The 27171-nt window shown below is 48.1% G+C and overlaps 2 protein-coding genes across 2 annotated transcripts in view; one reads left to right on the top strand and one right to left on the bottom strand.

Annotated features, from left to right (window-relative positions):
- The window catches only part of dpf1 (double PHD fingers 1), a 34200-nt gene extending 32507 nt beyond the window's left edge, over positions 1 to 1693 (top strand). The window contains exon 12 of the mRNA XM_088911752.1: positions 147 to 1693. Coding sequence (XP_088767878.1) covers positions 147 to 217 — 71 coding nt within the window. The 3' untranslated portion in view covers positions 218 to 1693. The remainder of the gene's footprint in view (positions 1 to 146) is intronic.
- An 11179-nt stretch (positions 1694 to 12872) lies between these two features.
- ercc2 (excision repair cross-complementation group 2) lies at positions 12873 to 26917 on the bottom strand. The gene is made up of 23 exons (XM_088911776.1): positions 26698 to 26917; positions 26508 to 26607; positions 25944 to 26021; positions 25729 to 25791; positions 25526 to 25639; positions 25314 to 25430; positions 23663 to 23779; positions 23097 to 23220; positions 22183 to 22279; positions 21648 to 21781; positions 20939 to 21107; positions 20145 to 20263; positions 19547 to 19616; positions 19285 to 19354; positions 18780 to 18881; positions 18302 to 18365; positions 17740 to 17861; positions 17244 to 17336; positions 16282 to 16354; positions 15845 to 15915; positions 15172 to 15315; positions 14770 to 14913; positions 12873 to 14565 (listed from the first exon to the last, which is right to left on the bottom strand). The coding sequence occupies exons 1-23, from the start codon at positions 26700 to 26702 to the stop codon at positions 14473 to 14475; spliced, it is 2283 nt and encodes a 760-aa protein (XP_088767902.1). The 5' UTR covers positions 26703 to 26917; the 3' UTR covers positions 12873 to 14472.
- Positions 26918 to 27171: the final 254 nt, after the last annotated feature.

Here is a 27171-nt window from a genome sequence, read left to right as displayed (position 1 = left end):
TCTTTTGCTGTATTGTGACACAAGGAGATCTAGGGTTGACGTTAAAAACAAATCTGAATTCCGAAATTCTGAAGGTTCTGTTGAGTGCTTCTTCTTGAGCATTGCTGAAGAACAAAATAAAATAAATGCCTCGGCTGTCTTTACAGGGAGCTGGAGTTGCCACCTGTGTCTGAGACAACTGAAGGAGAAGGCATCAGCTTACATCACCCTCACCTAAGCCCCGCCCTGTGCCCTGAAATCCCCAGGCCACACCTACTCCGAAGCCCAAGGCCACACCCCCTTCTCCGTCTCTCAGCCAATGAAGAAACTCCAAATCTCCTGCAGGTTCTACACATTCCAACAGAGCAAACAGACACACTATCTTAATTCAGCTTGTGCCCCAGTGTTAACAACCCACAACTATGAAGTATGACACACAGCGGCCAGGTGTTTTCATAATGTTCCTTATCTGACCCACTTTCCTTTTACATCTTCTCTGCCCAAGGGAAAAATCCAGAGATTTTAGCTTTTTAGTGTTTTTGTTTTGATCTAAACCAAGATATAGATGAGCCTCTGGCAGGTTCTGTAGACTGAAACCAAAATTCTGGGTTCTGATCCACAACTGAAATTGCACTGTGATGGTTTTTCTCTGAGCGGGCGCACAGGAATAAGCAAGTCTGCCTATGAACAGAACTTTTTTTTTGCTTAAGAAAAAAGTCTTAAGAAAAGTCTTTTGTTGTGAGCTGTGGTTGCACAGGAAAGGTACAGCAAAACAAAAGAAGCACGCATTATCTTTCTATCCAAAGAGCATTTTCATCACAGGCTATAGGTGTGCATCTCTTCCTGCAGAGCAGGTACAGTAAAGATAAAATACTTGGAGTTCAGTAGTACAACTCCCAAAGTCATTTGGACTTGGAAACACACTTGCAGCAATGTCGCAAGTGGAAGAGAAAATATTTTCCTTCTAAAGGAATGACATAAAGTCACTCAGCTAGTTGATTCGCCTAAACCAAAGTGTCCTCAAGTCCTGTGCTGATGGCCAGACCTGCCACTGAGTATGCTATACGCTGAGCTTGGCTGTTTTTGTGTTGCACTAATTTTAGCACTGGGGCAGAAGCTTTGTAGTTCTGTTGTGGGATAAAAAGGGCCCTATTTGTAAAAGCAGAGGCTGACTGGTGACTGCATGGTATGGTTTCTGCAAAACACAGGACAGGAGCAACACGTAGAGCTTTCTGCGAGGAAGAGCGACATGGAAAGGCTCTCAGTTTAAAGGGTGCGTCTTGTCTCCAGAAAGCACGATAATGTGAAATGAACAAAGGTGACATTCAGGATGCCAGACTCCCCAGAGAGTCCCTCATTCTTATGTGCCTTTGTGGTGGCAGGCATGCTGATTAGTTGCCGTTATCGGTGTCAAAAATTCCAATTATTTTGTGTCCCATATAGATGCCTCTCCTGTAATCCAGATCAGTATAGCTGGTACCGATTTGGCTTAATTTCCCTTGCTTCCTCCTCAGACACTGTCATGAAAACCCCGAAAGACAGACAGGCGTCTTGCACACTAGCAACTTCGACAGAATCAGCCTTAATAAGAACAAGATCGCAGCTGAGGTTTTTGTCAGGTTGTCGTATGTTACATTTCTGAGAACTGACTGAGGTGTGTACTGGACTGCCCTGTGTTTTTTCTGAATCCTACCTTTAAAAGACTTTGGAATTGTGCAGTATGTGTGCGAGATTGTTTCACAAGTCTCCTTTCTGTAGTGTATCCTGTTCACTAACTCCTGAACGGTTCAAAAGGAGTAGTGATCCAGACCTTATAGGACCCAGAGTTGTGTGAAAGCCGTCCTTATTTCCACTGAGTTTTTGATTAATTCCTCTCATGTTTTAGCATCACCTTAAAATTATTTAACCACATGGCCATCTGTTACACAGTTCCAGCTTGAAGAAAAGCAGGAGAGGAAAAATCATTCCACATTGAAGAGGAAAAGAATTGAAATGCTGACAAACATTCACTGTAACAAAATGCTACAGTATGTACATATGGTCAACATAGGCTATTTTTCTCAGCAAAACTGGTCTGTGGCTTTTGCAGGGTTATGGAAATTATGGATGTTCCAAACTTTTCTTGTTTTTCTAAATAGTGCTTCCTGTCTTCTCGATAATTGCATCTTATGTATTGAGTCTTGCAGGATAAATCTGAGTTTTTAATCGTTCCTGCAAGATTCCAGATGACCTACATCAGAGTGTCTCTTTCAATCTAGTTTTTAGCTCAATGTTTTATTTTTCCATTAAAACATAAGTCTGAATTGCCTTCCTGCCCCTGCTGGTAACACAGAACAAATGATTAATCAATAGGAGGGATTTCTGCCTTTGTTTATCATTCATTGCAAATCCATGACATTTGCTCTGAGTTATTCTCTGTTGTGATTCCTGTTTAAATTCCCATCCAGGAAACCTGAAATTAGTATGGCTGCAGTAAGCACTTATTATGCTTATTCTGGGCTGCAGTATCAGTCGATGAATTTGTAGATCTAGATAGAACAGTGTGTAGCTCTCATGTGAACATTATTGTGCGTCTCTACCCGCCTATAATAATATCACTTGGATTATCTTTCATATTTTGCAAGTAATTTATTAATTTTGTGCACACCTCTATTTTTTAAAATTCTTTTTTAATAATGGCTAGTGTCAATTTATATATTTTTTTTACAGTAGCACTGTACTGATTGGTTGCCTGTTAGTAAACTGTTATCTTAGGTGGCTTATAAGGGAGTGATGGCATTCAAAATGTATTGCAACCTATCAAGTTTTATCCTTTAATATTCCCTAATCTTTAAAAATTGAGCTGCAAAAGGTGGCACAGCAGACAGCTGGTATATGATTGCTAACAAGGAAATAGAGCAGTTAATGTTACAGGATATAGTGCTCAGCAGTCATCTGTGCAGCAGTGGTCTGGGTTCAGGACTTGTGACTGGAAGGTTGTGGGTCTGTATCCCTGGTGAGACAGTGCTCTTATACTGTTGAGCGAGATACTTCACCTGGCTTCTTTCAGCAAGATACACAGCAAAGCTATGGGTACAGAATGTAAGTCACTTTGAATAAAAACATAAGCCAAATAAATGAGTAATAGTTCGAATGGAGTCACAGGAGAGCGGGGGGCAGGAGGGAACCCGGCTTGTGGTTGTGACTCTGTAGGAAAGGAGAAGAAGCCTGCTGGATATGACTGCCCACAAGGCCATGCGTTTGCTGAGAAAAGTAGGGAAAGCGTTTCGCAGTCGCCAGGGCTGTGGGTGTCCCTCTGTTTGGTGATGTTCCAGAGTGATAGCTCATGCAGCACTGACTTTGTCAAATCTGATGGAAATGCGTCATCGGGTCTGGAGTTTGCGGCCAATGATAATGGCATTTGTCATCATCATCCCTCTTCTTGGTATCCCTCTTGTACGAGGGACTGAGGATTTTAATCGCATAAAATAGTCATTTTTAAAAATTGCTTCTTTGAATGCTAAAAATATATACAGTATATATCGGAATGTGTCAGGAACCCACAGAGTGCAGAATTGTATAGCTTCATAGGCAATCAGTAACAGCTAGAAGGGGAGAAGGATTTTTGTATTGTCAAGAGGGCCTTGTGCAGTATCTCTGAGCAGTATTACAGAACTCCACGCTAGACAGTGTTCCAAGCCAGCTTGTTTATATAGCCAATATTGAATTGCTGAGAAGTGGATGGAATTTGTTGTGCTGTTGATGTGTGTGTGTATGTGGGTATACTCAGCTGCCATTTTAAAAATGGTGGCTGTACTTTTTATCGTTTTTTGCATGTTGTTAATTTAAAAAAACATTTGGAAGAAAAGAGCAGAAAAAGCACACTTAATTCGCAATAACTTGGTTGTAACACTCCCCCCTCCCAGAGGTTTAAATAATTTATTTTTTCTGATTGAATTCGATGCGTTATCATCAAATCTGTGAGAATTATATTGAAATACGTTTTTTAAAAAGGCAAAAGACAAATATTTATTTATTAATTTCTAAAATCTTATTTTTTAAAATTCCCAGTGGTGTCGAAATTTAAGCCAGCTTATGCATTTAACCTTGCAGGCCTGTGAACACATTTTAAATACTTAGAATGGGCTCTTTACCGTATGCTTGACTGCGCTTTGTGTGCTAGAAAAATACTAATTTAGAACAAGTATGGCTGTGTGTTTTGCAAGCTTGCGTTAAAACGCTCTCTGAATCTGTTTTATAATCCAAAGCCATTTAGATAAGAGGTTTTTTATGGCGTATATTTGAAATCCTTGTTGCTAACCTGTGTTTCTCAGCCTCTGTCCTGAGTGCCCTCAGATTCTGAAAGTCTTCTGAGCCACGTGGAAACTCAGAGTCACACCTCTCCCATTTAGGGCGTTCACCATTGGATCCAGTGTTACACAGATGTGCGGGTTTTCAGGTTTATTTTTTTATTTCGGATTGCTTTCTACCATGCCAGGGGTGTGTTCTTTGGTTTCTGAAGTATTATTCTTCCCAAAATGTGTATAAGTGTACCTGTTGTTTGCATTATACGACTTGATGCTCCCCCTACTGCTTCATCATCTTATTAAGAGTCGTTTGTACTTTGAAGGCTTTGCAGAGGAACTCCATGGTAGTAGAAACCTGGAAAAAGCGGACTTTAAAAAGTGCATTCCAGAATTCCTAGGACATTTTCTCTGGGTTCACTGTGAATGACAGTTCAGAGTTTACCACATGGAAACTGAATGGACGCCACTGCTGCTGATAAGCGTATCGATTATTAGAGCTCCTTATTCAAAAGATGCTCCACGGCGTTGTCCCCTGCTGAAACGGCTTCTTCCTGCTGAGCTCTGCCGATTCCCGAGTGAGCTGAGCCACTAACGTGGCTAAATGGGGGGTCAACACTCCTGTGTTACAGCTTCATACTCCTGAGTTCACTCCCAGCTTGACCAGCGGGTCTGTGTGGCCTTTTCTCTGGGTACTCTGGTTTCCTCCCAACCCCCCAGAAGGTTAAGCTCCTTAGGCTACTCTGAGTATTTCTGTGGGGTTTAAAGTGCTGTACTTTTCTAGTACAGCCATTACTTCTCAACAGAGAAATGGAACAAATTGAGCTTGATGGGGTGAATGATCTCCTCTTGTTTGCGGCCTTGCAGATGTTGGCTGTTTGACACGACTGTTTAAAACAAAATACAAAACCTGGGAAACAAAACGCAACTGCAGCACAGCCTGAGCACTGGTGCTGTAGAGTCAGAGCAGATCAAACCAGAAACTTCAAGACTGGAGACATAAGAAGGGTTAATACCTAGGGGAGGCCATTCACCCACCTTGCTCCTGTAGGTGAGCAGTTTCTCATGTGCATCTAATCGATCCACCTGTCCTGTCCAGACTTTTCTTAAAGAACCACAGGGGCCAGATATCAGCTTCTATCGGCTGTGAAGGCTGAGGTTAGCTACGACACCTCACTGTTGTGCCATAAAGCTTTCAGTGTCCACAATATCAGATGTCAATCTAGGACCTTTTCAGTGTACATTGTAAAAATGTAAATGGAGAGCATTTGGGGGGAAAAAAATGTTGTGCTTTGCATTGCCAGATGAATCTCCTTTATGAACTTGTTGCTAGGTTCTTTGTGCTTGTTGCATATATGCTTTGTTTCCATTGCTTGTGCCATACAACTGTAGAATTCCTGATAAAGACAGAATGTATACAGTATGCATGTGTGTGTGTATGTGGGGCAGGGTGAGAACTTTTGCCTGGAGGTCATGGAGATGCTACAGCACTTCCAGATGCGACAGAACTAGCAGGATGATCCCCTGTGTGATGGAGTATGGACTTTACTTTATTATCCCCACCACCAGAACAGTATAAGCCTTTAACCCTGGTCCAGCCATAGAGCTGTGAATCACACGCTGTGGAGTAGTACAGTGCCAAGCGGAGTAGCCAGCTTCTGCCCGGAGCTTGTGAACAGACCCCTTGCCTGATCACTCAGCAGTGCCTCCCTGTGTCTGGCCAGACACCCGCAGGGCCTGAAATCTAAACTGGGCTGTCCTTTCCTGCACGAAAGTAGGTGAAGCAGCATTTGAATGTTTAGTTTACCCCACGGAGGTGGAGAGACAGTTTCAGTCATGCTGGCACTTTAAACCTGCAAGGGAATTGTTAGTGTTTTAATGTATACGGTATGTCTGCTCTAAGGATGCCTCACTGCACAACCCTTCCAGTTTTTCATGGTCGTACCTTCCCGTATAAATTGTGTTTTACAGCAACTTTGACATTCTTCTTTGCCTCTTTGTTCCTTCTCTACACAGAGATGTCCCAGTATTTCTGGAGTGCACTGCAGTCGCTATGTGTGTGTATGTGTACGGGAGGCTATCTGCTGGTTTCAAGGGGTCACCACAAAACCAGTCTGCTGTAGAGATAAGGTCTCCAGCCTTTGCTCAATTCACTTCAACAAACTTCGAAACTTAAGTATTTTTATCCCTATCCCAGCTCTAGTCATCTTCCATCTGTGGAAAGAAACTATTAAAATCCAAATTTGACTTCTTGGTTAAAAAAAAAAGCTTCTAAAAAAAGGCTTCTGAAATGATCTCTTGAATGCAGTGGCGGAAATTGTACTGATCAGAAGCAAGAAGACAGTGTGGGTGTGCTCTGCACTCTGGCCTGTGCATCACTGACATATGTCATATATATCCCCTTTTCATTTCTTTCCATGCAGCTCCCAGAATATTGATTTCAGAAGCTGTGGTTTGTTGCCTGGGCTCAGCGAGAGCCGCTGTTAAGGCAGAAGTGGCAGCAGAGAATACTGCTCAAACACATAGTAGGGGAGAGGCAACAGCAATGAAAGACGAATGGGTGGAAAATACGTGACATAATCTGTTCCTTTAAAAATCGATCTTCCACTGTCGATCTGTCTCAAATAGCCCGTGAACAGTAATAATTCAAAAATCAAGCGGGGGATCTGCTTTTTTCTTTGTATATTATCGAGTCGTACCACAGATATGTTTTTTTAGCCAGGGGTTATTAGTTTTAAACCTCGTCTTCTTGTAACAGACAGGTCTGCTGAATGGTTTTCTGTGTGAAAATATTCAGCTCAAGTAAATAAAAAAAAAACAGTTATATGCATTCAGTATTACTGGAACAGGGTTGGAGGTTTAGACCATAATGTAATGAATTTCCTCTGAGGATAGCCAAGTAATTGGGATTCAAGTCATCACGTCAGGGCCGTTTCAAAATGGCCAAGCCCGCCTGTGAGGCAGCGGTCACTGGGAGTCCCATTCCTGCGGGTTTGTGCACGTTGTCAGTCCGAGAATGCACTGCTGATTGTACAAACAGTCTGTTCAATTAAATTACTGGGAGCTGGGCTGGAGTGATTTGTCCTGGGGTCTCCGATCCTGGTCCCAGAGATCCAATGTGTCTGCAGGATTTCTAAGTGTCTTTAAATCAGCAGGATCTGGAAAGCTGGGAGAAACTGTTAAACTGGTGAAGCTCAGCCCACAATGAGTTGATTTCAGTCTTAAGAACCCAGCCGGCCTATAAACCGCTAGGCTCACTGTCCTTCCAGGACTGGGATAGAGGACCCCAGATGTATATTCACTGCCCTGGGTATGCCAGGTAGAGAGCACATCCCCACTGGTGCCCTGACAGCATTCCGCATGGAAAGGAAATCCAGAAGTGGTTCTTTTGGACCAGGGTTGGGGAGCCTAGTCCTACTGTACGAGCTTGGCGTGTCTCTGTTTCTCACCAGCAGATGGCAATAGATCCCTTCCTTCTGCACTGCCTTGTTCAGCATTGCTTGGCGCATTTTTAATAAAAGGACCGTCCTCGTACCTTACAATATTACAGTATTGTCTTTCTGTTGTATCATTCTCCCACTGATGATGAAGGAAACAGAGCAACGTCTTTCTGCGCCTACACCCCCTCTCAAATCAAATGAACCCCTCCTGTAAAATTCCTCAAAGGTTACCCCCTGGAAGGAGGTTACTGAACTATAGTGTTATGTGCGATGCTGATTGTCTTCCCTTTGTATTTCTACTGATTCAGCTTGGACTCTCTAAATAACTTGCTAGAGTTTTGTTTTTTCTTTTGCATTCGCACTCTAGTAGGCTAGAGAACAAATGCAAACGAGAGGGAATATAAAGCCCTTATTTAATAATCTTCTGTGCACATAACTGTGCAAACAAACATGCAAAAAAGCATGTGTTTATTAGTATTTCTTTCTCCAGGAGAGATCTGAGGGGCTCGTAGCTGGGGTTCCGCTGGGGATGACGTTGTGCAGTTGGGCGTTCTGAGTGTGGACGCGCAGCTGTCACGCCTACTGATAGCAGCTGTTCTAGACAGATCTTGAAGCAGAGACTGCCGTTCCTCAATCGCTCCCTCATCCCATTCAGTTCCTCCTGTGCTGGGACTGGGACAGGCCCTCATTCCCAGCTCTCCCTCTGCCGCCAGGTCTGCCTGGGCAGCTGGAGCGCAGAGCTGGACAGGAACAACAGGGAGTGTCCCATCAAGCACCTTAGCTCCAGCAAGGAGCTCCAGTGAGCCAGGGCTGGTCTTGTATATTACTGTGCTGTGATTCTTTGCTTGCACCTTTAAATTTTTATGACCCGTGCGTGTGCGTGTTTCTTTTTCCCTTTTTCAGTAACTCTGTGCGTTGGAAAATGAAGTGAAGATTTTTTTTTATCGGTTTTTCCAAGAGATCAGATCTCTTCTTTGGTTGTTTTTTTTTCTTCTTCTTGGTCCTGAATTTGGGAATGCTTTAAAATAATTCTCTTCATCAAATGTAAATTCATGAATTCATTTTTAGGGGGGGGGGCTTTCAACTTTTTTTTGTTTTTTTTGGGGGGGAGGGGGTTCTTTCCATTTTAAAAAGAAATAAAAGTTGTTACTCCTGTACCTGGACTCTTGTGTGTGTGGGGGGGGGGGGTGGGGGGTGAGGGCAGGGTCATTTTTTCTTTGCTCATACTTCTCCTTGACTTTTCATGATTATAACCTGTCTCCATTTAATTTCAGATCATGCCACATCTACGTAGGGTGCACAGTCGTTTGCTTTGGAGTGCATCTCTAGGAGACACAAATAGCAACAGTGAATTCAGGAGCAGAAACCTTAACGGGGAAATCTTAGCGTGAGGCTTTAATGTTGTCGTGCACGAGTACCAGAAACGGGTGTACTTAACATTCTGCTTCCATTGTGATGATCTTCATTTTGTACCTCCAATTAGAGGCCGTGTTCTCCAGAAGAAGTGTCTCTTAGATGAGAAGGAAATCATGCGCTGCAGGTGACATTGCTAAGAAATTTCCCAGCTGCAGGCAATCGAGTGCTGGATTACCAGACAACCCGCTGTTTCGGAGAGGGGCAGGCAGGCTGGCTAACTTTGCTTCTGGGACGGCGTCGCCTTACTCATTTTTGATGGGACTGTCGAGGAAAAAAAGAAAAATAATTTCCAGTAAGGTGGTGAAATGATCCCACTTTTACTTGCAGCTCCCTTTTCAGCTGAGGAGGGAAAAAGAGTTGACGGGGGGGGTCCAGAGTGGCCGGGTGTGGGTGTGAGTGTGGGTGTGAGTGTGAGTGTGGGTGTGAGTGTGGGTGTGGGTGTGGGTGTGGGTGTGGGTGTGGGTGTGAGTGTGAGTGTGAGTGTGGGTGTGGGTGTGAGTGTGAGTGTGAGTGTGAGTGTGGGTGTGGGTGTGGGTGTGGGTGTGAGTGTGAGTGTGAGTGTGATTTCGAGCATGTGTGTCTGAGTGAGTGTGAGCGGTGTGTGTGAGTGTGAGTGAGTGTGTGTGTGTGTGAATGACTGTGAATGTGTGAGTGTGTGTGTGAGTGAATGTGAGCGGTGTGTGTGAGTGAGTGTGTGTGTGAATGAGTGTGTGAGTGTGTGTGTGAATGAGTGTGAGCGGTGTGTGTGAGTGAGTGTGTGTGTGAATGACTGTGAATGTGTGTGTGAATGAGTGTGAGTGAGTGTGAGCGGTGTGTGTGAGTGAGTGTGTGTGTGAATGACTGTGAATGTGTGTGTGAGTGTGTGTGTGTGTGCAGGTGGCAAGGGTCACGGCAGTAAAACAACTCCCTCTCCCCACGTTCAGCAGGTGTCGATAGTAAATGAAATGATGTAGCCAGATGCTTTAAAAACGTTACTGTAGAAATGAGAATGAGACTTTTATGACTAAAATGAGCCATTCAGCCCATCAGAGCTGAATGCGATGTGTTCTGTGCAGTGATTCAGTCTCAGGCTGAATTTAGAAACATTCCAGCATACCTTCTGCACAATGGGAGATGCACCACCTTTATTCCAGTCATACAAGGCATGAATAAATTCAAAGACCACCCTCCCCCAATACTATCCTGGCTCCCACTTTGTGAGCGCCAGGTTTCATTACAGCTGGCCCCAGATGCCCCCCCCCCGACAGGAGTCAGAGGAGGGGAGGAGAGATGAGGCTCCCAGTCAATTACCTCATCAGAACTGAGCCCTGCATAACTAGGCTGGAGGGGGTTGCCATGACAACAGGGCTGTTAGTCTGAGTGGGGGGGGGGGAGGGGGAAGTGTCTGTGATAAATGTTCCTCGGTCTCGGATTTGGCGGGGGAGGGAAATAAAAAATAATCTAAAAATAGCAGCTAGTCTGCGCCTGAACACGGAGGGATTGATTTCAGTAGAGGACAGGACACAGGGAGCCAGGTCATGGCTGAGCGTGCCCAAGCCCGGGTTTATCCACCTGATAAAGTGGGAGATGGTGGAGGTATGTATATTTGCCCCATAAAGCCAACATGGATTTTATTTTAACCGTTTCCTGGCTATGCTGTGAAGCTGATGGTAATTTGTCTCAATCCTGTGCGTGGACGAAGGGTAACGCGATGTGCTCAGCTTGTTGTGCGACTGAATGCAGCTCTACAAGGCTGTGATTCTTAGGGCAGCCCTGACAGACTGCAGAACTGCCGGTCGCTGCCCCAGTCCTACAGGACAACATCCGGGGGCTTCCTGTGAGCCTAACACACACACACACACATCCCTCCCGTGTCCGCCGGCCTGCCTGCGGCTCTGCGGTCCTGACCGGCACTTCGCCCTCTCGTCGTGGTCCTCAAGTCTGGGGCGACCGGACTGGACCCAGAGCCCCAGTCTTAGGAGCACAGCAGCTGGACGGCGAAGAGTCAATGTGGAGCAGGAAGAGGAAGATTCCAGGGCCTCCTGTGTCCTCCTCCTCCTCCTCCTGCGCTGGGTCTGCATGAGAGGGTTCAGACCGGAGCCACAGGCTGCAAAACAGCCGTCTCATCCGAACTGAATAAGGCCAGTTCGGTCTTAGTTTAGCTGTGAGAGCCAGATTGGAAAAAAAACATACATCAGCCACATCTGGTCTGTCGGAGCCAGCATCGCCATCCCTTCAACTAAAAAATTGATAAATCTGTCTCCTGATATAGAATTGGGCTCAACGCTCATGCAACAGCTCCTGATAATGTTAAACTCTGTTGACATACCCAACCCTTAGAGCCATTCGCCTTCTGCAAGGTCACACTGCAAACTCCATAACACCTGACAGGAGAGTTCATGCCAACTGGAGGAGTGGCGCGCTCTCGTGTCATGTCACTCACAGAGGTATTTTTCTAAAGCAGAGCTCTTTTGTGTCTGAGCCACCCCCTCTGTGTTTAACTCGGTGGACTCTGTGTGTCCCAATAGAACATGGAACCTCTGAGGATTACCAGTTTCTCCTTTTAGTCATAATATAACTGCTTAGATATTATATTTCAATTATGTCACTTCTGACTTGCGAACAAACCTGTCGAGCAACATACTTGCAAACCAGCAAGACCAAATGAGTATTCATTTGAGCTCAAGCGACACACAAAGTATTTCCACTGGTCTGCACGACATCTTTCTTAGACAATGGTCTTGATCATGGTGATGTAATACAATGGTAGTGGTAAGGTCTTTGAAAACAATGACATTTTGTAAAAAGAGGAGAGCAAGTACAGTATGTTAAAAAGTGGAGGAGCGCTCCCCCGTGTGGCTAATTTGAGAAGTGTTGAAACTCACCAAGTAGTTTATTATTATAATAAATAATTAATTTTATATTGCTATATGTTATTTAATTTATATCGCTAGTGATTGGTTGATTCCAGAGAGCGACTCCGCCCTCCAGGTGTCCCCCTCCATTCCTCATTCCTCAGGTGCCGGATGACAAAGTCTGCTAACTGTCTACGTTTTCCTGTGATTTACACGTAAAAGAGAAATACTGAGCAGGTATGAGCCTGGTCAGTACCTGGATGGGCGACCTCCTGGGAAAAACTAAGGTTGGTGCTGGAAGAGGTGTTAGTGGGGCCAGCAGGGGGTGCTCACCCTGCGGTCCATGTGGGTCCTAATGCCCCAGTGTAGTGACGAGGACACTAGACTGTAAACAGGTGCCGTCCTTCGGATGAGATGTAAAACTAAGGTCCTGACTCTCTGTGGTCATTAAAAAAAAATCCCAGGACGTTTCTCGAAAAGAGTAAATTTCCCATTGGCCCTCACCAATCATGGCCTCCTAATAATCCCCATCTCTGAATTGGCTTCATCACTCTGCTCTCCTCCCCACTGACAGCTGGTGTGTGGGGAGAGGACTGGTGCACTATGGCTGCTGTCGCATCACCCAGGCTGGGCTGCACACTGGTGGTGGTGGTGGTGGAGGGGATCCCCATTACCTGTAAAGCGCTTTGAGTGGAGTGTCCAGAAAAGCACTATATAAGTGTAAGCAATTATTATTAAAAGTAAAAGTATGAAGTAATACGCGGTAAGTCCTGTGACGTTATTGGTTCCTCTTTGGGGGGGGAAAAAAACGTTTTCCCTTAAGAAAATAACCTTTTAGTGTTTTCTTTACATTTGTGTGAAATTAAGCCTTATTTTGTAACCGTAAGCGTTGCGACTCTCATCCGAACATAGAAACATGATTTACGTTTTAAAATCTTTAATACCGCTTCGTACCAAGTAATTACAAATTGAGCGAAGTCGACCCATACATCACAAATGTGTCTGAATGAATGTTTTCCGTTGTCGTTTTTTAAGGGCAGTCTTTTCTTTTTCCTATATCGTCATGACCATGTATAAGTCGGAGGAAAGTGTGGAAGCTGTGTTGTCGCTGCTTCTACGCTAGAGGGAGCAGTAGGCTGCTGTAACGATATTGCATTTGGACGTTTTTTTTTAATTCGTCTTATTCATTTCCATTCAGAAACGTTGCCCTGCATAAATGTCCCGCCGTGCTCCACCCGTTAACCATGATAAACCCAAACCATGAGGCAGCACTTTCTTTACACCGACTATAATAACGATCACCAAATGCTATTTCGACGAGATCCCGTTGTATTTTGTTGTACGAACGGGACTCGTTATCGCCGGTGAGACACGTTGATGAAGCACCGGGACCTTACGGAGAGAAGTCCGACGCGATTTAAGTCGCTTCAGCCCGGTCTTTACAGACGCCCCACCGAGTAATACTGTGAAACTGCCCGGCTAACACACAAAACGTTATAAACTCTAAACACTGGGATTAATTCAAGTCCGCTACGACCCTTGGTATTTTCTGCTTTTAATTTGCGATTTACTCATGCAAAGCAAGAGCATTAAGCGTTAACAGGCTTCAGTTTAAGCCCTGAACCAGGCCTCTACCGTCTATACTCGCAAAAGTATTACAGAATGGTAAAGGGGACATCATACCAGGCAGGAACTGGAGTGTACTGAACGTAAAACTAAATTTACAATACAAAGATGACCAGTAGAGACACCCTAGGCCTTAACCTGACCTGAACTATTTATCCAAGCTGAAAGATCAGCAGTCTTGAGCTCCTGCACCAGTGACAGGCAGCAAAGGTGCTTTTATTGTGCTTTTCTGATGTTTGACATTACGGCCCACAAGGCGGGCCAGGTGATTTCACCAGCCTAAGGGTAGAAGAAAATCACAGTAAAAAAAAAAACTTTTCCAGCAGTGACGGCGTTCCTGGGACCCTCGTCTTCGCCAGCCCGTCAACACAAATTTAGGTTCGGTCCTGAAGAACGCACCCTCACACCTCTCCTGCCGACGCCCGGCTCTTTCTTTGGGGTCAAAGCACCTGGCTCCAGCTCTCTGGAAGACTGTTTAGAGAAATCGGGAATGCTGAAAACGAAGCGTGAGGGAACATCTCTATGGCGTCTCCCATAGAGGTTTAAGTTCTGTTTTTTCGGTTTTTAGTACTGTCGGGTGACCCCGGAAGTCTTTGTGGAAAAAGGTCATCAAAATGGCACACAGATCCCTGCTGCTTTGGAGACACTGTTGCCCTGACCCAGGGCCAAGCAGGATGAACACCGTCGCCCTGGCCAGAGGCTGCTTAGCGTCTGAGAGCAGCTGTAACGGTAGCAGCAGGAATGAAAGCCGCCAGTCCAGCATGCTTGCCCTTTTCCACAAGCACATTCTGTGATCTACAGGCTGTGCCGTCAGTGTCCAGGCCTGCCAAAACAAGCCTCTGCTCTCAGTCCTGCTGGGGCCTCTTCTCTCCTGCTCCCCGGGCCCCTGGGGCGTCACACCTGGTGCGCGATCTGAGCGATCTTCTTCAGCATCTCCTCCGACTGCAGCTGGTCCAGCGTGAGCAGCGACAGGCCCAGCTGGTCCTCCTGAAGACGAGCGAGGGAGGGGGAGAGAGAGAGGGTCAGAGTGATGGCGGGGTGGAAACGGAGATCGATGAGGAGGGGAGGGGGGGTTGGAGAAGGAGAGAAAGAGAAGAGAAGGACAACGTGAAGCACATTGACGCCGTCGGCTCCACGGGTTTCGCCTAGCTCGTCCGGCCAGCGGGAACCGCAGCGGACCGGCAGCCTCACCTTCCGGAAGGGCTGCGCCATGTCCCGCAGGAAGTGCTTGGACAGCTGCACGGTCTCGTCGATGGTCAGGTTGAGGCTGCTGTCCAGGATGTGCTCCTGGATCCAGCGCGGGAGCTTCCCTCGCTTGTCCGCGCGAGCGTAGCGCTGCCGGAGAGGGGGATAAGGAAAGAGCTGGAGAGCCACTGCCATGTTCCCAGGCCTCGCAGCGACGGGTTACCAGAACTGAATCTCTGGGGGGGTTTTCCATCTTCATCACTCTGCTACCTCTACGTTCCTACGTATGCGCGACCTGCCGCGGTGAGACCCTGCACATGGCTCGTGGGCTCGGCCGGAGCTGGGAACGGTCAGCTGCAGCCTTCACGGCCGCCGGCCGGCCGCTTCCCCCAGAAGCGCCGCCCTCACCTTGTCCGCGAAGATCATGAGCCCGTAGTCCGTCTTGCCCCGGATGGCCCTGCCCACGCACTGCGCCGCGTGCCGCATGGCGTCAAACGTCAGGAAGTCGTTCTCTCGGATCTGGAACTGGTCGCGCAGGTACTCCAACCGCGCCTGGGAGAGAGGGAGAGAGGAGAAGACAGCGGAGAGACAGAAGAGAGAGAGGAGGAAGAAGGCAAAGGGAGGTTTTACGGTGGAGCACTCCCTAAGCCAGCAAGCTCTCCCAGGGCACTGCCACACCTGTGGTACAAATGCACGAGCATCTGCATCAGGCCCTGCTCGGTGGACAAGCCAACCCTGCCTGACCCTCATGTGTGCTGTGCATCTGCTCTCATTTGCACATGGAGGCTTGCCAGAGCAACCATCAGGGTTGCTCCTTTAGAACAGGGCAGGGCTTGTACGCTGTGACGCTTACATCTTGCAACCGGGGCGACTTGGCAGGGTTTCCAGTATAATCAGAGCTTTGACGCGTGATCTGAATCCTCAAGCAATAGGACGGGGGGGGGAAAAAGACTGAAGAAACAATGGCTAGGGGGAGAGAGAAAGAGGCTACCGAAGGAGAGGAGGTGTTCTAGAAAGTGGGGCAGCGGTGGTAAAGGGAGAGCGGGGACAAGGAGTGACGAGGTGAGGGGCCCCCCCGTACCTTGAGGATGCGGCTCTGTGTGTAGACGTAGGGAACGCCGAACATGATCACGGCGCGGCCGTAGTGATGCACTGGGGGAAAGAGAGGAGAAGACGAGAGCTGTGAGCTGTGCCTCCAGTGCTTTGCCGAACCAGGGTGCCCTGCGCCTTTTTCATCCACAAGGAATACATCAACACTACACATATAACAGGTGCCGCAGTGCAGGGCTGTCTGGACCCAAATGCACTATTGACTTAGATTAAGTTTTTCCAGGTCATAGGCCAATGTGGACTTCCATCACCCCTGCAAGGAGGAAGCACCCCAGTACCTGGAGTAATTGTTGCTTATTGAGCCCCCCCCCTCTTTGAAAACAGCCTCCTCCTCCTCCTCCCCTGTGGTCTGTTTTAACACTGGTAGCAGAACTGCATCAGTGACTCCCTAATGCCCCCTCTGCTCACCAAAGTCAATGCCTTCCGACACCTTCCCCCTGGCCACGGACAGCAGGATGGCTCCCCGCCCATTTTCACACGCCTACAAAGAGAGAGACCCGTGAGGAGACCCGCAATTGAGAGAGCAGGAGAGCAACAGAGCATCCAGAGACCCCTGCTCCATCAAAGCCAAAAAACACACCAGCGTCTGGGCGGAGTGGTGGCACTGTGGCCAAGGATCTGCACCTGTGGCTGGAAGGTTGCTGGTTCAAATCCCGCAGCCAGCAGAGAAATCCTACTCCTTCACCCCAGCTGCTCCAGGGGCGCTGTGTAAATGGCTGACCCTGCACTCTGACCCCCAGCTTCTCTCCCTGTCTGTGTGTCTCATGGAGAGCAAGCTGGGGTCTGCGAAAAGAAATTCCTATTGCAAGAAATTGTATAGGGCTAATAAAGTGATCTGATCTGTCTAGTCTAGATTGGCCTTGTGCATGATGCAGGGCCTAAAAGTGTGCTCAAGCAGGAAGCCCATGCTTTGCGTCTGCAGAAGTCCTGCTGAAAATCAGATGATGGCCTTTAGCTCGGATGGGTGCTCATTTTCACACCACAGTCCTTCAGTCGACTGCATTTGCACTTTACAATATTTACATATTCCTTCTCAGGAAACGTTCAACAAATAAATCAAATGTCAGTGGACAGACAGGCCATTTGTGGCCACAGTCTCTGAGACTAAGACTGAACAGGTTTTTCTCTTTAACCCAGAACTGGTAGGAAGCAAAAACGGGAAAACTGCATCTCCTATACCATCACTGGACCATAGCCTAGAACATGCGTCTTTTAGTTTGGACATACTCTATGAATTTTCTATAACTCTGACACCCCAATGTCTGCTGTCGACTTGCTCCAGTTGCTTCATGAACAGCTGTTCCCTCCTGACCAGGGGGTGGCTCTGTACCCGAGTGCTGTTTAAATAATCCCACTCCCCCTCTCCTGACCTCCTGGTACTTCTCCAGCGCCATGCTCGTCTCGGCCGCGTCCTGAGTCTCGATGAAGATCAGCTTGTTCCTCTGGACGTTCTCCAGGATCCCCTGCGGTGGCCGGGCGGAGGACGAGAAGGAGACATGACGAACACATGACAGGAGTTGCAACAGAGGTGCAGGGTAGCACCAAAGCACAGATATACTTCCACTACTGAGCTGATTTCACAATGCAAATAACAAGAGCCTATTCCTTAGGTTGGGACATGTTTCCTTATTGGCATTGTGGCTCTTGGGTTTCAGTATACAAGTAAGAGAGTTGCATCTACCCTCAAATAACCCTCCCCCTAAGACTGCATTGCCTACAAAGATTGGAATTACAATTACACATCATCAGGCAATAATGGATCATGGATCAGGCTATAATGCCAGAAGCTAAATAACCAGTGTTTCTTATTACATTATTACATATAAAAATGAGTCTGTGTCCCGCCAGCAGGACCCTGGTACCCACCTGCTCGTACCAGGACGCAACGATGTTCTCCATGTACTGGTAGCTGGTGAAGAACGCCACGATGCCGTCGGGCACGATGGCCGACATCTCCAGCAGCAGGTTGCCGTAGTTCCGGATGACGGCTGAGGGGAGAGGCCGATTTCACACAACCGGACAGGTGCATTTCTCAACAAGCATGCAACCACAGTGTGCCCGCCTTTTCATTTCCCATAACAAAGAAAACTGACTATATAGACGTATAAAAACTGAATTCATTGGGGGAAAAAAAATCTGATTCTCCACTCATGCACTTGGCACCATTCATCACGATTTCAATTTTTCTTGATTTGTCAATAGTTTCTCTTTTAAAATTTACTGAACATGTACACTACTTTGTTGGAGGGCCTAAAATAAATGTAACTAAAAATATGTTGTAAAATATTTACTTGCATTTCACCCTTTTAAGGGTATTTTCTTTGTAGTGCACCCAGCAGATAAAACAGTTTTAAAGGTGTATTTTTTGTGTGAGATTTGTCTTCTATGTGGGTAACAATGACTTGGCGAAACAGAAGCCACGACTCACCAAAATCCTCACGTGTCTCAAATTTGGAGCTGATAGCCACCTGGTCATTCCCTCGGCCCACAATCTGGGAAAGATACACGCCTGGTATTATTCCACTCAGTGCGTTACTCTCATATTTCTTCATGAACCAGAGGGCACAGCAAAATACAGGAAAGTGCGTTAAAAACCAAGTACAGGAGACACTTGTTTACCCAAAGGAGTACGGAACAGGGCGATATCCTGGTTTCTTTAACAAAACTGCAAGAAGGCAACCTTGGGTCAAATAACTACTAACTCCTAAACCAGACTGTCCAAATGGTTTCTTCTCAGTTTTGCTTATGTTCCTGAATGCATCTTATTGTCTGTCTATGCAGATTTTACACAAATATGTGTTGTCTAGGCCAAGAAATGTTTATGTAATTTCCTACATATGTAACACAGTTTCAGGCTGATTTGAGAAGCGCGATGCTCATTCTTGGAATAATTATTCTTGACTCACCAAAGGGCACAGGCATGTACGAGCCAGTGTCATAGTGAAGGATGCCATGGTGACTGGCCGAAAATCCAAGATTCGGGGGTAGATGTCCAGAGGAGAGAGAGTCTGGGCAACAGGAGGGTGGACGTCAGTGAGGGCAATTTTCAAAGCTCTTTTCTGCTCTGCAGTTACCCCCCTCCCCACAACACCTGTCTTTTTCTCCAACACAGGTCACTGGACATGGTGAGGAGAACAGAACTAGACTGAGGAAGCAGGCCTGCTGTTGCCAATGAATTGCAAAGCAAAGGACTGCAAGAGCTTTAGCAATGTCAACTATGTAGTCAGGTGTGTCTGGGAAAGGAGAAGGACTCCCCGTCTTTACCACACTTATATAGGCCTCAATGTGACCTTTACCAAGTCAGGCTCTTCTGACCTTCTGGAATTTGAACCAAGCTGCTGTTGTAGTAAATGCTGGACTAAAGCACAGGTAGCAGACCCCCAAAAAACGAAGGAAGGGGGGAGAGATTACCCCAGATGTGATAACGACGGACTGGAAGCGCTCAAACACAGGCTTGATGGCGATGGAGGAGTCCATACAGCTGAAGGAGAGAGTTGGACACTATTAATTAGAGCCCTGCACCTCCTTTTCGGCTTTTATATGTATTATTTATCAAACAAAAAACCTGTCAAAATAAAAATGGACAAAGGTGCAGAGGCCTGGATGTTGTTTAGAAGAGAGTTCCATGATCTGATAAGTAATGCAACTAATTTGGAAGGAAAATCCTTCTTACCTGAAGTGCAGCACAGGGTTGGCAATCGTGGGAGTTCTGTCTTCAAAGGGCTCAATGATGATGGTGAAGCCTGGAAGGTGCGACAACACACAGACGGCTCTTTATTACAGATGGGTTGTCAAAGGACTTCAATTTACCACTTATGTTCTGTACTTAAAAAACTTGTAAAGGACAAAACTGCACGTTTTGGTCCAAACCAATTGGCAAACATAACTGTGCACTCTGCACATCTGGATGGACTCACTCTGGACATTAACCATCTCATAAAAAACCATCCTGACACAATGGACACAGTGAGCATTAACAGATCACATGAATACTCTCAACCCATGCCTCAGATACAACTGCAGTCAGACTCCCGATTCCAGCTTCTGGATGATCTCCAAGTGCCTGAGCTGCGCAGCACTTCAACTAACCCAGTCTGCTCCTCTGGGCTTTGAGAGACTGGGGAGCGAAGTCTTCTCCATGGCAAAAAAACACTTCAGGTGGAAATTTGCGGAGCACACAATATCACAATATCAAGACACGTGCATCGTGCCGGGTTAGGAAAACACTGCTTCTGCAAACCTCCACAGGACACGACCGGAAGGAGAGGTACCTTTGCTGTACGTGCTGACCAGAGTGGCGAAGTGGGAGATGAGAGTGATGGCAGAGAAGTCGGCGATGTCGGCGATCTCCAGCGTCCGCAGCAGAGAGCGCAGCCGCTCTGCACAGAACCTGCAGGGGAGAGGAGCCACAGGGGGGAAGAGAGAACCAGGGGAAGGAGGTGCATCAGTACGCCAGTGGGCCAAGAAGCCACTAACTGGTGACCTCAGTGAGGTTATTCAACACAGCTCTGTGCTCTCCAGGACATTGGGTGCTCCTATGGTGAATATTTGTGTCTAGTTTAGTCGGAAATCGACTAGTCATGTATTGTCTGGAAAATCAGGCTTTCTATATTTTCAGGCAAAACCACATGAAATCCAGCACTTTTTTTCCCTCTTTTACACACTCTCCCCAAGGTCTTGACTGTTTGCAAAGCTATGGCCTCCATGTTTGTTGGGGTATTACATCACAGTCAGACTCAAGGAGTCAAGCACAGCCTCACTGATGAAAGAGGTCAGGATTAGTCCATTTCTGAAGTTCCTACACCGAGGGACCCAATTACATATGCAAGGTGGACCACAGACCGTGTCCATAGAACTGGGCTGGAAGCGTGAAGGGTTAAGAGTGCTGGCCTTGTGACGAGAGGGCTCAGTCATAGCAAAGCTTTAGAGTTATACTTGCTTCCCTTCGAGTGCACACCTCCCGTCACTGACTTTTTCTATGTACTACCCTGAGCGAGTCGCTGGAGCTCCTCGGGCAGCAGCAGCTGGAGCCAACGGCTTCCTGCGCCCGCCGCCTGGGTCTCACCTGAGGGGCTTGCGGTCGATGCAGACCTTGTCGAAGATGTCCTTCAGGAACTGCGGGGGGCTCTCCTGCACCATGTGCTGGATGCGCAGGCGGGACTTGAGGTATTCCAGGAACCGCTTCAGAAAGCCCACGAAGTGCTCGGCCGTCCGGATACTACCAGGGATGGCCTCTGCCAAGGGGGGAGGGGGGCAGGAACAAGGACAGGAGCAAGAAGCCACCCGTTACCTCACTACTGAACTGCGATGTCATCGCGGGACCTCGAGCAGCACAATGGATCTCTCAATAGCACACCGTGATCTCATACTGGCCTGGACAAATAAGAAGCAGGCTGAAAACTGCATTAAAAATAATTCAGCTTTTTCTAATTACAACTTTGTTTCTAACAAAAGCTAAACAATTTTTTTTTTGCACAGCACACAGTACAGAAATGATTGTCTCTTCCTTCAGTGCCTTTTGCAAAACCAGATAAACTCAAATGTAATTTTCTGAACAGAAGCTGTAACGAGCACAGTAACTATACTTTTCCTCTCTCCCGCATCTACACTGTGCCTCGTTAAAGATGTGCACAGATGAGCTTTCAATGATCCTCTCCTATTGAAAAAAGGAAGAACACATTAAGGCAGACAAGAAAGGGACAGCGCCTCCTGTTGGTGCTGTGTTGAATCAGACACTCCGTGTCTTGAGGGCTACGGGAGAGGAGGGGCCTAACCTTGGAGGATCTCATCAGGCAGCACAGGATTGGCTAGGTAGACATCAGTTTCCCGGGCAACGTTGGCCTCTTTCAGCCCCTCCACCAATCGCCTATACTCTTCCTTGAGCTTGGCAGCATCGGTTTCCTTTATCCTGAAAAAGCGTGCAGGCATCGAGAAGAATCTGTAGTTTTGACAATTCTGTAGAAATAAGTCTCCTGCTGCGTTGCTCCATTCTAGCAGATGTCTAAGGACGTGTGAAACATTCACACCCCGTGTCTTCAGATTATTTACTCATAGCAAAGCTTACAAAACTGCAAAAAAATATATTGATAAAATTATCAAAAAAGTATAGTTTACAAGTAAAGTATTACTTTTAGTTAAAAAAGGAATTTTAAAAAATCATTGCTGGAGATTTGGGTTGCAGATATTTATGGCCTGCAACTTCACATAAACAAAAGTTTAGCAACAGCAAAGAATGACTTTTTCATGTAGCAGCCGTAAGCTACTCCATTAACCTTCCGGGCAGCAGGGCTGCGCGCACTAGGCTCTCACTTGTGAATGGTGCTCTGCAGCGTCTCCACGTTGGCCTGGCTGCGGTCCAGGATTCTCCGGTTGATGTTCACGCTCATGGAGTCGATGCACACGTTGTCTGGGAGAGAGCCACAGGGCGCAAGGTCAGTGACAACGCCTCGGCACAGGGCACGAGGCGCGCTGGGCTGCCATCCCAGCACACGCCCGGGTGCCCACGGTGGGAACTGGCCTGGGCGTGTGACAGCAGCTTACTGGTGCAGCTCCACCACCCGTTTTCTGTCCGCTCTATCAAGTACAGCGTCATGGGGGAACTGGAGCCTGTATTTCGGCAAGCAATGGGCGCACGCCAGGGTACACCCTGCACACCAGTCTATTGCAAAGCACACACAGACGCAGACACACACTCACACCAGCGCCAGTTTTCCCAGAAGCCAATTAACTACCTGGACTCTATGGAGGGAGCACCCCAGGGATTGAATCCAGTGCTGTGCCACCATGTCACCCTCACCTTGAGGTTACCCTGTATTTCTGAGTTTCTTGCTGCCGTACACACAGCAGCGCCAGGTATGCGCTATTCACATCACGCATTTTTAGACCGACATGCGTTAACCTTTAAAAAGATGCATGTCACAATTAGAAAACCCACATTCAGCTTCAACCTGGACCTTTAGGCTCTGAGCTTCTGACCAAAGGGATTGCGAGCTCAGATTCCAAGCAGGTTCACCATTGCTGTACCCAGGAGTAAGGCTCTTGACCCAGCTTCCCCCCAGCAAAACCCCACCGTGTAAATAACTACCAAAGTACGTCTGCAAAGAACAGGCAACCGGGAGCCACTATGGCTAAAAGCAGCAGTCAAACACATGAATAACTAACGATAAACCCTTTCCCAGCCCTTTCTGTACAGAAGCAGTTGAAGGGCGAACCCAGTGCCTCACCGATGTTGTGCGCCTCATCGAAGACCACAACGGACTTCTTGGCCAGCTCCTTGGACACCAGGTCGGCAATCTTTGGGTCCAGCAGGTAGTGATAACTGTACACCACGATGTTGGCATGGAGAATCTGCAGCGCAGGACGGGGAGGCAGACGGTGGGTGGGGGTGAGAGGAGGCACGGTAAAAGGTCAACAAGGACTAAGCAAAAAAAAAATGAATAGTCTCAGTCTAAGCAGCAGGATTGTCCCTTCTACCTGACACCGTGAGTTTTACCCTAGATAAACGCTTCATCTTGCATAAGCGTATTCTACTAACAGGTAGAAACTGGGAAATAGCCTGATTGTTCTCAAGGATTCAAAGCGCCACTCATGCGCCACTCACGTAACAATTTAACATTAAAGGGGAAAAAAGGAGAGGGCACAGCCAGGGAAATGGGGGGAAAAAAGTCTTTAAAATGCTTCGAACTTAAATTTCAATTGAACCTACATTTGAAGTTCAAGGAAAGCAACGTCATCATCACCAGAGAGCCGGCACGCGCCAGGAATCGAGAGCCCTGCAGGGGGCACTCACCGAGTATCGGGCCAGGTAGTAGGGGCACCAGCCCTTCCTGCGCCCAAAGGCCTTCAGGTCATCCAGGTTATAGATGCCGGCGGGAATGGGCACCTGTCGGCCAAGGGCATCAAACTCCTGAGGACGCACAGAAGGGAGGCAGGACGTTAGTACCCTCTTGCATTCTAACTCAACCTGACTGTCCCCCTTTTCAGTCTCAGTCACCGACTTCCTGGGCCGTCAGAGTGCAGGGACAGCGGCATTTGGGTGATCTGGGAACAGGGACATTACTTTATGGAAACAGGGGGTGAAGGGTGAACGCCAGAGTTCCTAGAATCCGAGGAAGCCAGCATGCCTTTGGACTGTGGGAGAAAGCTGGAGTGCCTGAAAGAAACCCAAACGCACACATACAAACTCCATGGAGATAGCACCCCAGGTCCGGAATTGAACCTACCAGAATCACAGTTATTGTCCGACAGCAATATGCAGCAGTATTCAGAACTTTTGCAGCTAGCACTCTTTGCTTCCTAAGGTCAGTGGGTGAATGCAAGCATGGAGAATCCTCCAACACCCTCTATATCCCTATCCCAGTGGGACAGATATCTGTCCGTATTTCGATCCGGATCTCCCCGTGCACCAGCAGGGATGAACTTCCAGAGAGTGCCAAGCCAGCCCTGTGAGGCTGGGATCCTGCCCTCCACCATCCAAGTGCAATTTCCTCCTTCAGTCTTCTCCTTCAACCCTAGTTTCCTAATCTGAGACATGAAACATCAAACTAAAGAGTACACCACCACCTGCGCACAGAATTGGGCTGAGCAATTCTTGAGCAGTCCACGGCAGCAATTAGTACTGAACTTTCAGGTTTAGCTTGGGCACTCATTTTACATCATTTTCACTCCCGTTCACCTGAGAGCCCAGATCCTGACGCTACATGCAAAAAAAAAAGCACTATATAACAATATGCTGGGAGCTGTGCGTAGTTCTCGTCTTTCTCATTGTTGAATTAACTGTGCCACACCAAGCATGCACTTCCTGCCCAACATCAAACTGGGGAGCTAAGGCCAAGATGGCGGACCCAGGACACCTGGGCTTGTGGAACATTAAACAATTGATGTCCCACAAACCCAGATCCTGAAGGGGGACGATCACTGGGCCCGGGACGCCGAGAACTGGGAGTTTTTCTTTTCTCTCTTCCTTCACGGTCAGCTGCTCACACGCTCACACCTGAAGAAGGCTCCACGGCCGAAACGTTGCGTTTTTTTTTCTTCTTTTTTTCAGCACAGGAATAAACCTCTGACTTGTTCCTTTGCTGCGATATTGTCAACTGCTGCACAAACCGGCTCTGTGGCCAACTGTGGAGAAACCGTGGAGGCTGCTTCGCCCTCCTTGGGCATTTGTTGCCATCACAAGATGCGTGCGGCCTTCAGGCATTTAAACAAACCACCACCTGCGTCAAGTGCCTTCCCTGGATTCCTGCAGGGTGAACGGGAAAGGCCAGCTGCCGTAGCCCAGACGCGTAGTTCAGCCCTGCGTCCCCTTGAGACCAGGAGAGATCTTCTACTTCCTGTTAACAAACCCGTCGAAAATAAACCAGAGCCCCCCCCCCCCCCAGCTCAGTACTGTTCTCTGCTTCTACCCACCCGAGCCTGAGCCCCCCCCCCAGCCCACTCACCTCGTAGAAGCGGCAGGAAGGCAGGGAGGGGTTGCCGTGGCGCTGGGCGCGGATGTACGAGGCCGTCAGGCTGTGGCACTTCCCGTCCACCTCCTTCCCGAACCGCAGCGAGCTCACCTGCGCGGGACAGGGAGGGGGAGAGTCAGGCGAGCGGGACGGGCCCAGGAGGGGCAGGGGCAGGGGCAGCGAGGGGCAGGGGCAGGCGTCCTGACCTCAGGGTGCACGCAGAGGTTCTTGCGGGAAGACAGGGCCAAGGCCAGGAAGTTGCTCTGTTTGCCCGTCTCCTTCGCGTAGAACTCCATCAGCTTCCTCAGCTCCTCCACCACCTGAGACACGGGGAGAGCACAGGGTGGGGAAAAGTGCAGCCTAAAACCGGGCGGCCGTTTCCAAAAAATCTGAATCCACTCCGACTCACCTTCTCGATCTCGGGCACAGTGCGGGAGCAGTAGATCAGCTTGGAGACCTCCAGGGGATAGGTCTGAGGAGCAGGAAGAGGGATCACACACACAGGCGTGTCGACCACAAACCAACACAGTTAACACAAGCGGCACACAAGAACCCATCCGCCAGGGATCGGGGCCCAACAGGACAGCCCTGGTGCCGCGCTCCCAGGAGAGGGGAGACACTCACCTGCTGGTAGGCGACGATCAGCGACAGCAGGGAGATGGTCTTGCCAGTGCCCGAGGGCATCTCCAGCACCCCGTGGCCCTACAGAGACACGAGGGCAAACACGAACATGGACACTGCTGTCACCCGTCCTGGCCGCCAAGGCAAACCGATCCCAGCTGCACTGCAAGGGCAGTCTCCACACTCACACGCCAGAGAGCAGCGGATCCTAACTAAAGCCGACACAAGCCGTGCATTCCACGTACAGACGCGAGGTATTCCGGTTGGTGCTTTTTCTTTCAAGACAGTGACTCCATCGGGTCCGTTTCGGTTTATGAAAATAACTATTAAATACCGCTCGAGTGAACCAGATTGACGGACGCGGGGGGGGGGGGCATTACAGAGCGCCGATCTCCCAACACCCTCACCGCCTCCTACAACCCAACACGCAAAAGCTGAAGCAGCCGGACGCGACCAAAGACAGCGGAGAGACGAGGAAGACCGGGGGCGACGCTTCGCGGTTGTGCGCGGCGACTCGGCCGGGGAGCACAGCTGCGTCCGCGCTGCAGGTACAGGAGGAGAGCGTACCTTGGCGTCGAGGGTTCTCTTCAGCTCCAGCATGTAGGAGTACTGCTCCGGGTAGATATAGTCATAGGGGAAGTAGACCAGCAAGCCATCAATATTCAGCCTGCAAAAACAAGAAGATGAAAACTTAGCGCCCCCGACTCTCAAGTTACCCGACCCTTCAGCTGCGGCGAGAGACTTCAGAACTACTCACTTCATTGTTACGGCTAGCGTCCGGCGACGGGTGATTCTCTTCTTGCTGTTGTAGGCTCGACAAGCCTATCGTTATACTAGAGATAAACAAAAGATAATACTAAAGAAATTAAAAGCACGTATATAACTCCGCTCTTGCTTTTCTGTTTATTCACGTGTGATTCCACTGTCACTGCCCAACCTATCCCCCTCAATGGACGTGATCCCTCCTAGCGCGCCCACGATTGGTCACTTAGTCTTCGGGGGAGACACAATAGGAGTTGCTAAATGGGTGATCTCGATGTCAATCACACTTCTTCCCCGCCCCCTGGTTAGTGCGCCCCGAAATCTAGACCTGATTAATCAATACCAATAAAAAAAATTATGTCTTGTTGCTGATATTAGACCTGAATAGTCGAGGCCAGAGAAGTCTAGCTTTCCCTGTTGGCACGGACTGAACAGTTTCCAGCCGTCTATAAAAATCCAGTTACTGAGC

Source organism: Atractosteus spatula, chromosome 3, assembly GCF_055471065.1.
Source record: "Atractosteus spatula isolate fAtrSpa1 chromosome 3, fAtrSpa1.hap1, whole genome shotgun sequence".
In the NCBI taxonomy this organism is placed as follows: domain Eukaryota; kingdom Metazoa; phylum Chordata; class Actinopteri; order Semionotiformes; family Lepisosteidae; genus Atractosteus; species Atractosteus spatula.
The sequence above is the reverse complement of the archived record's forward strand: the minus strand, read 5'-3'. Positions and strand labels throughout refer to the sequence as shown.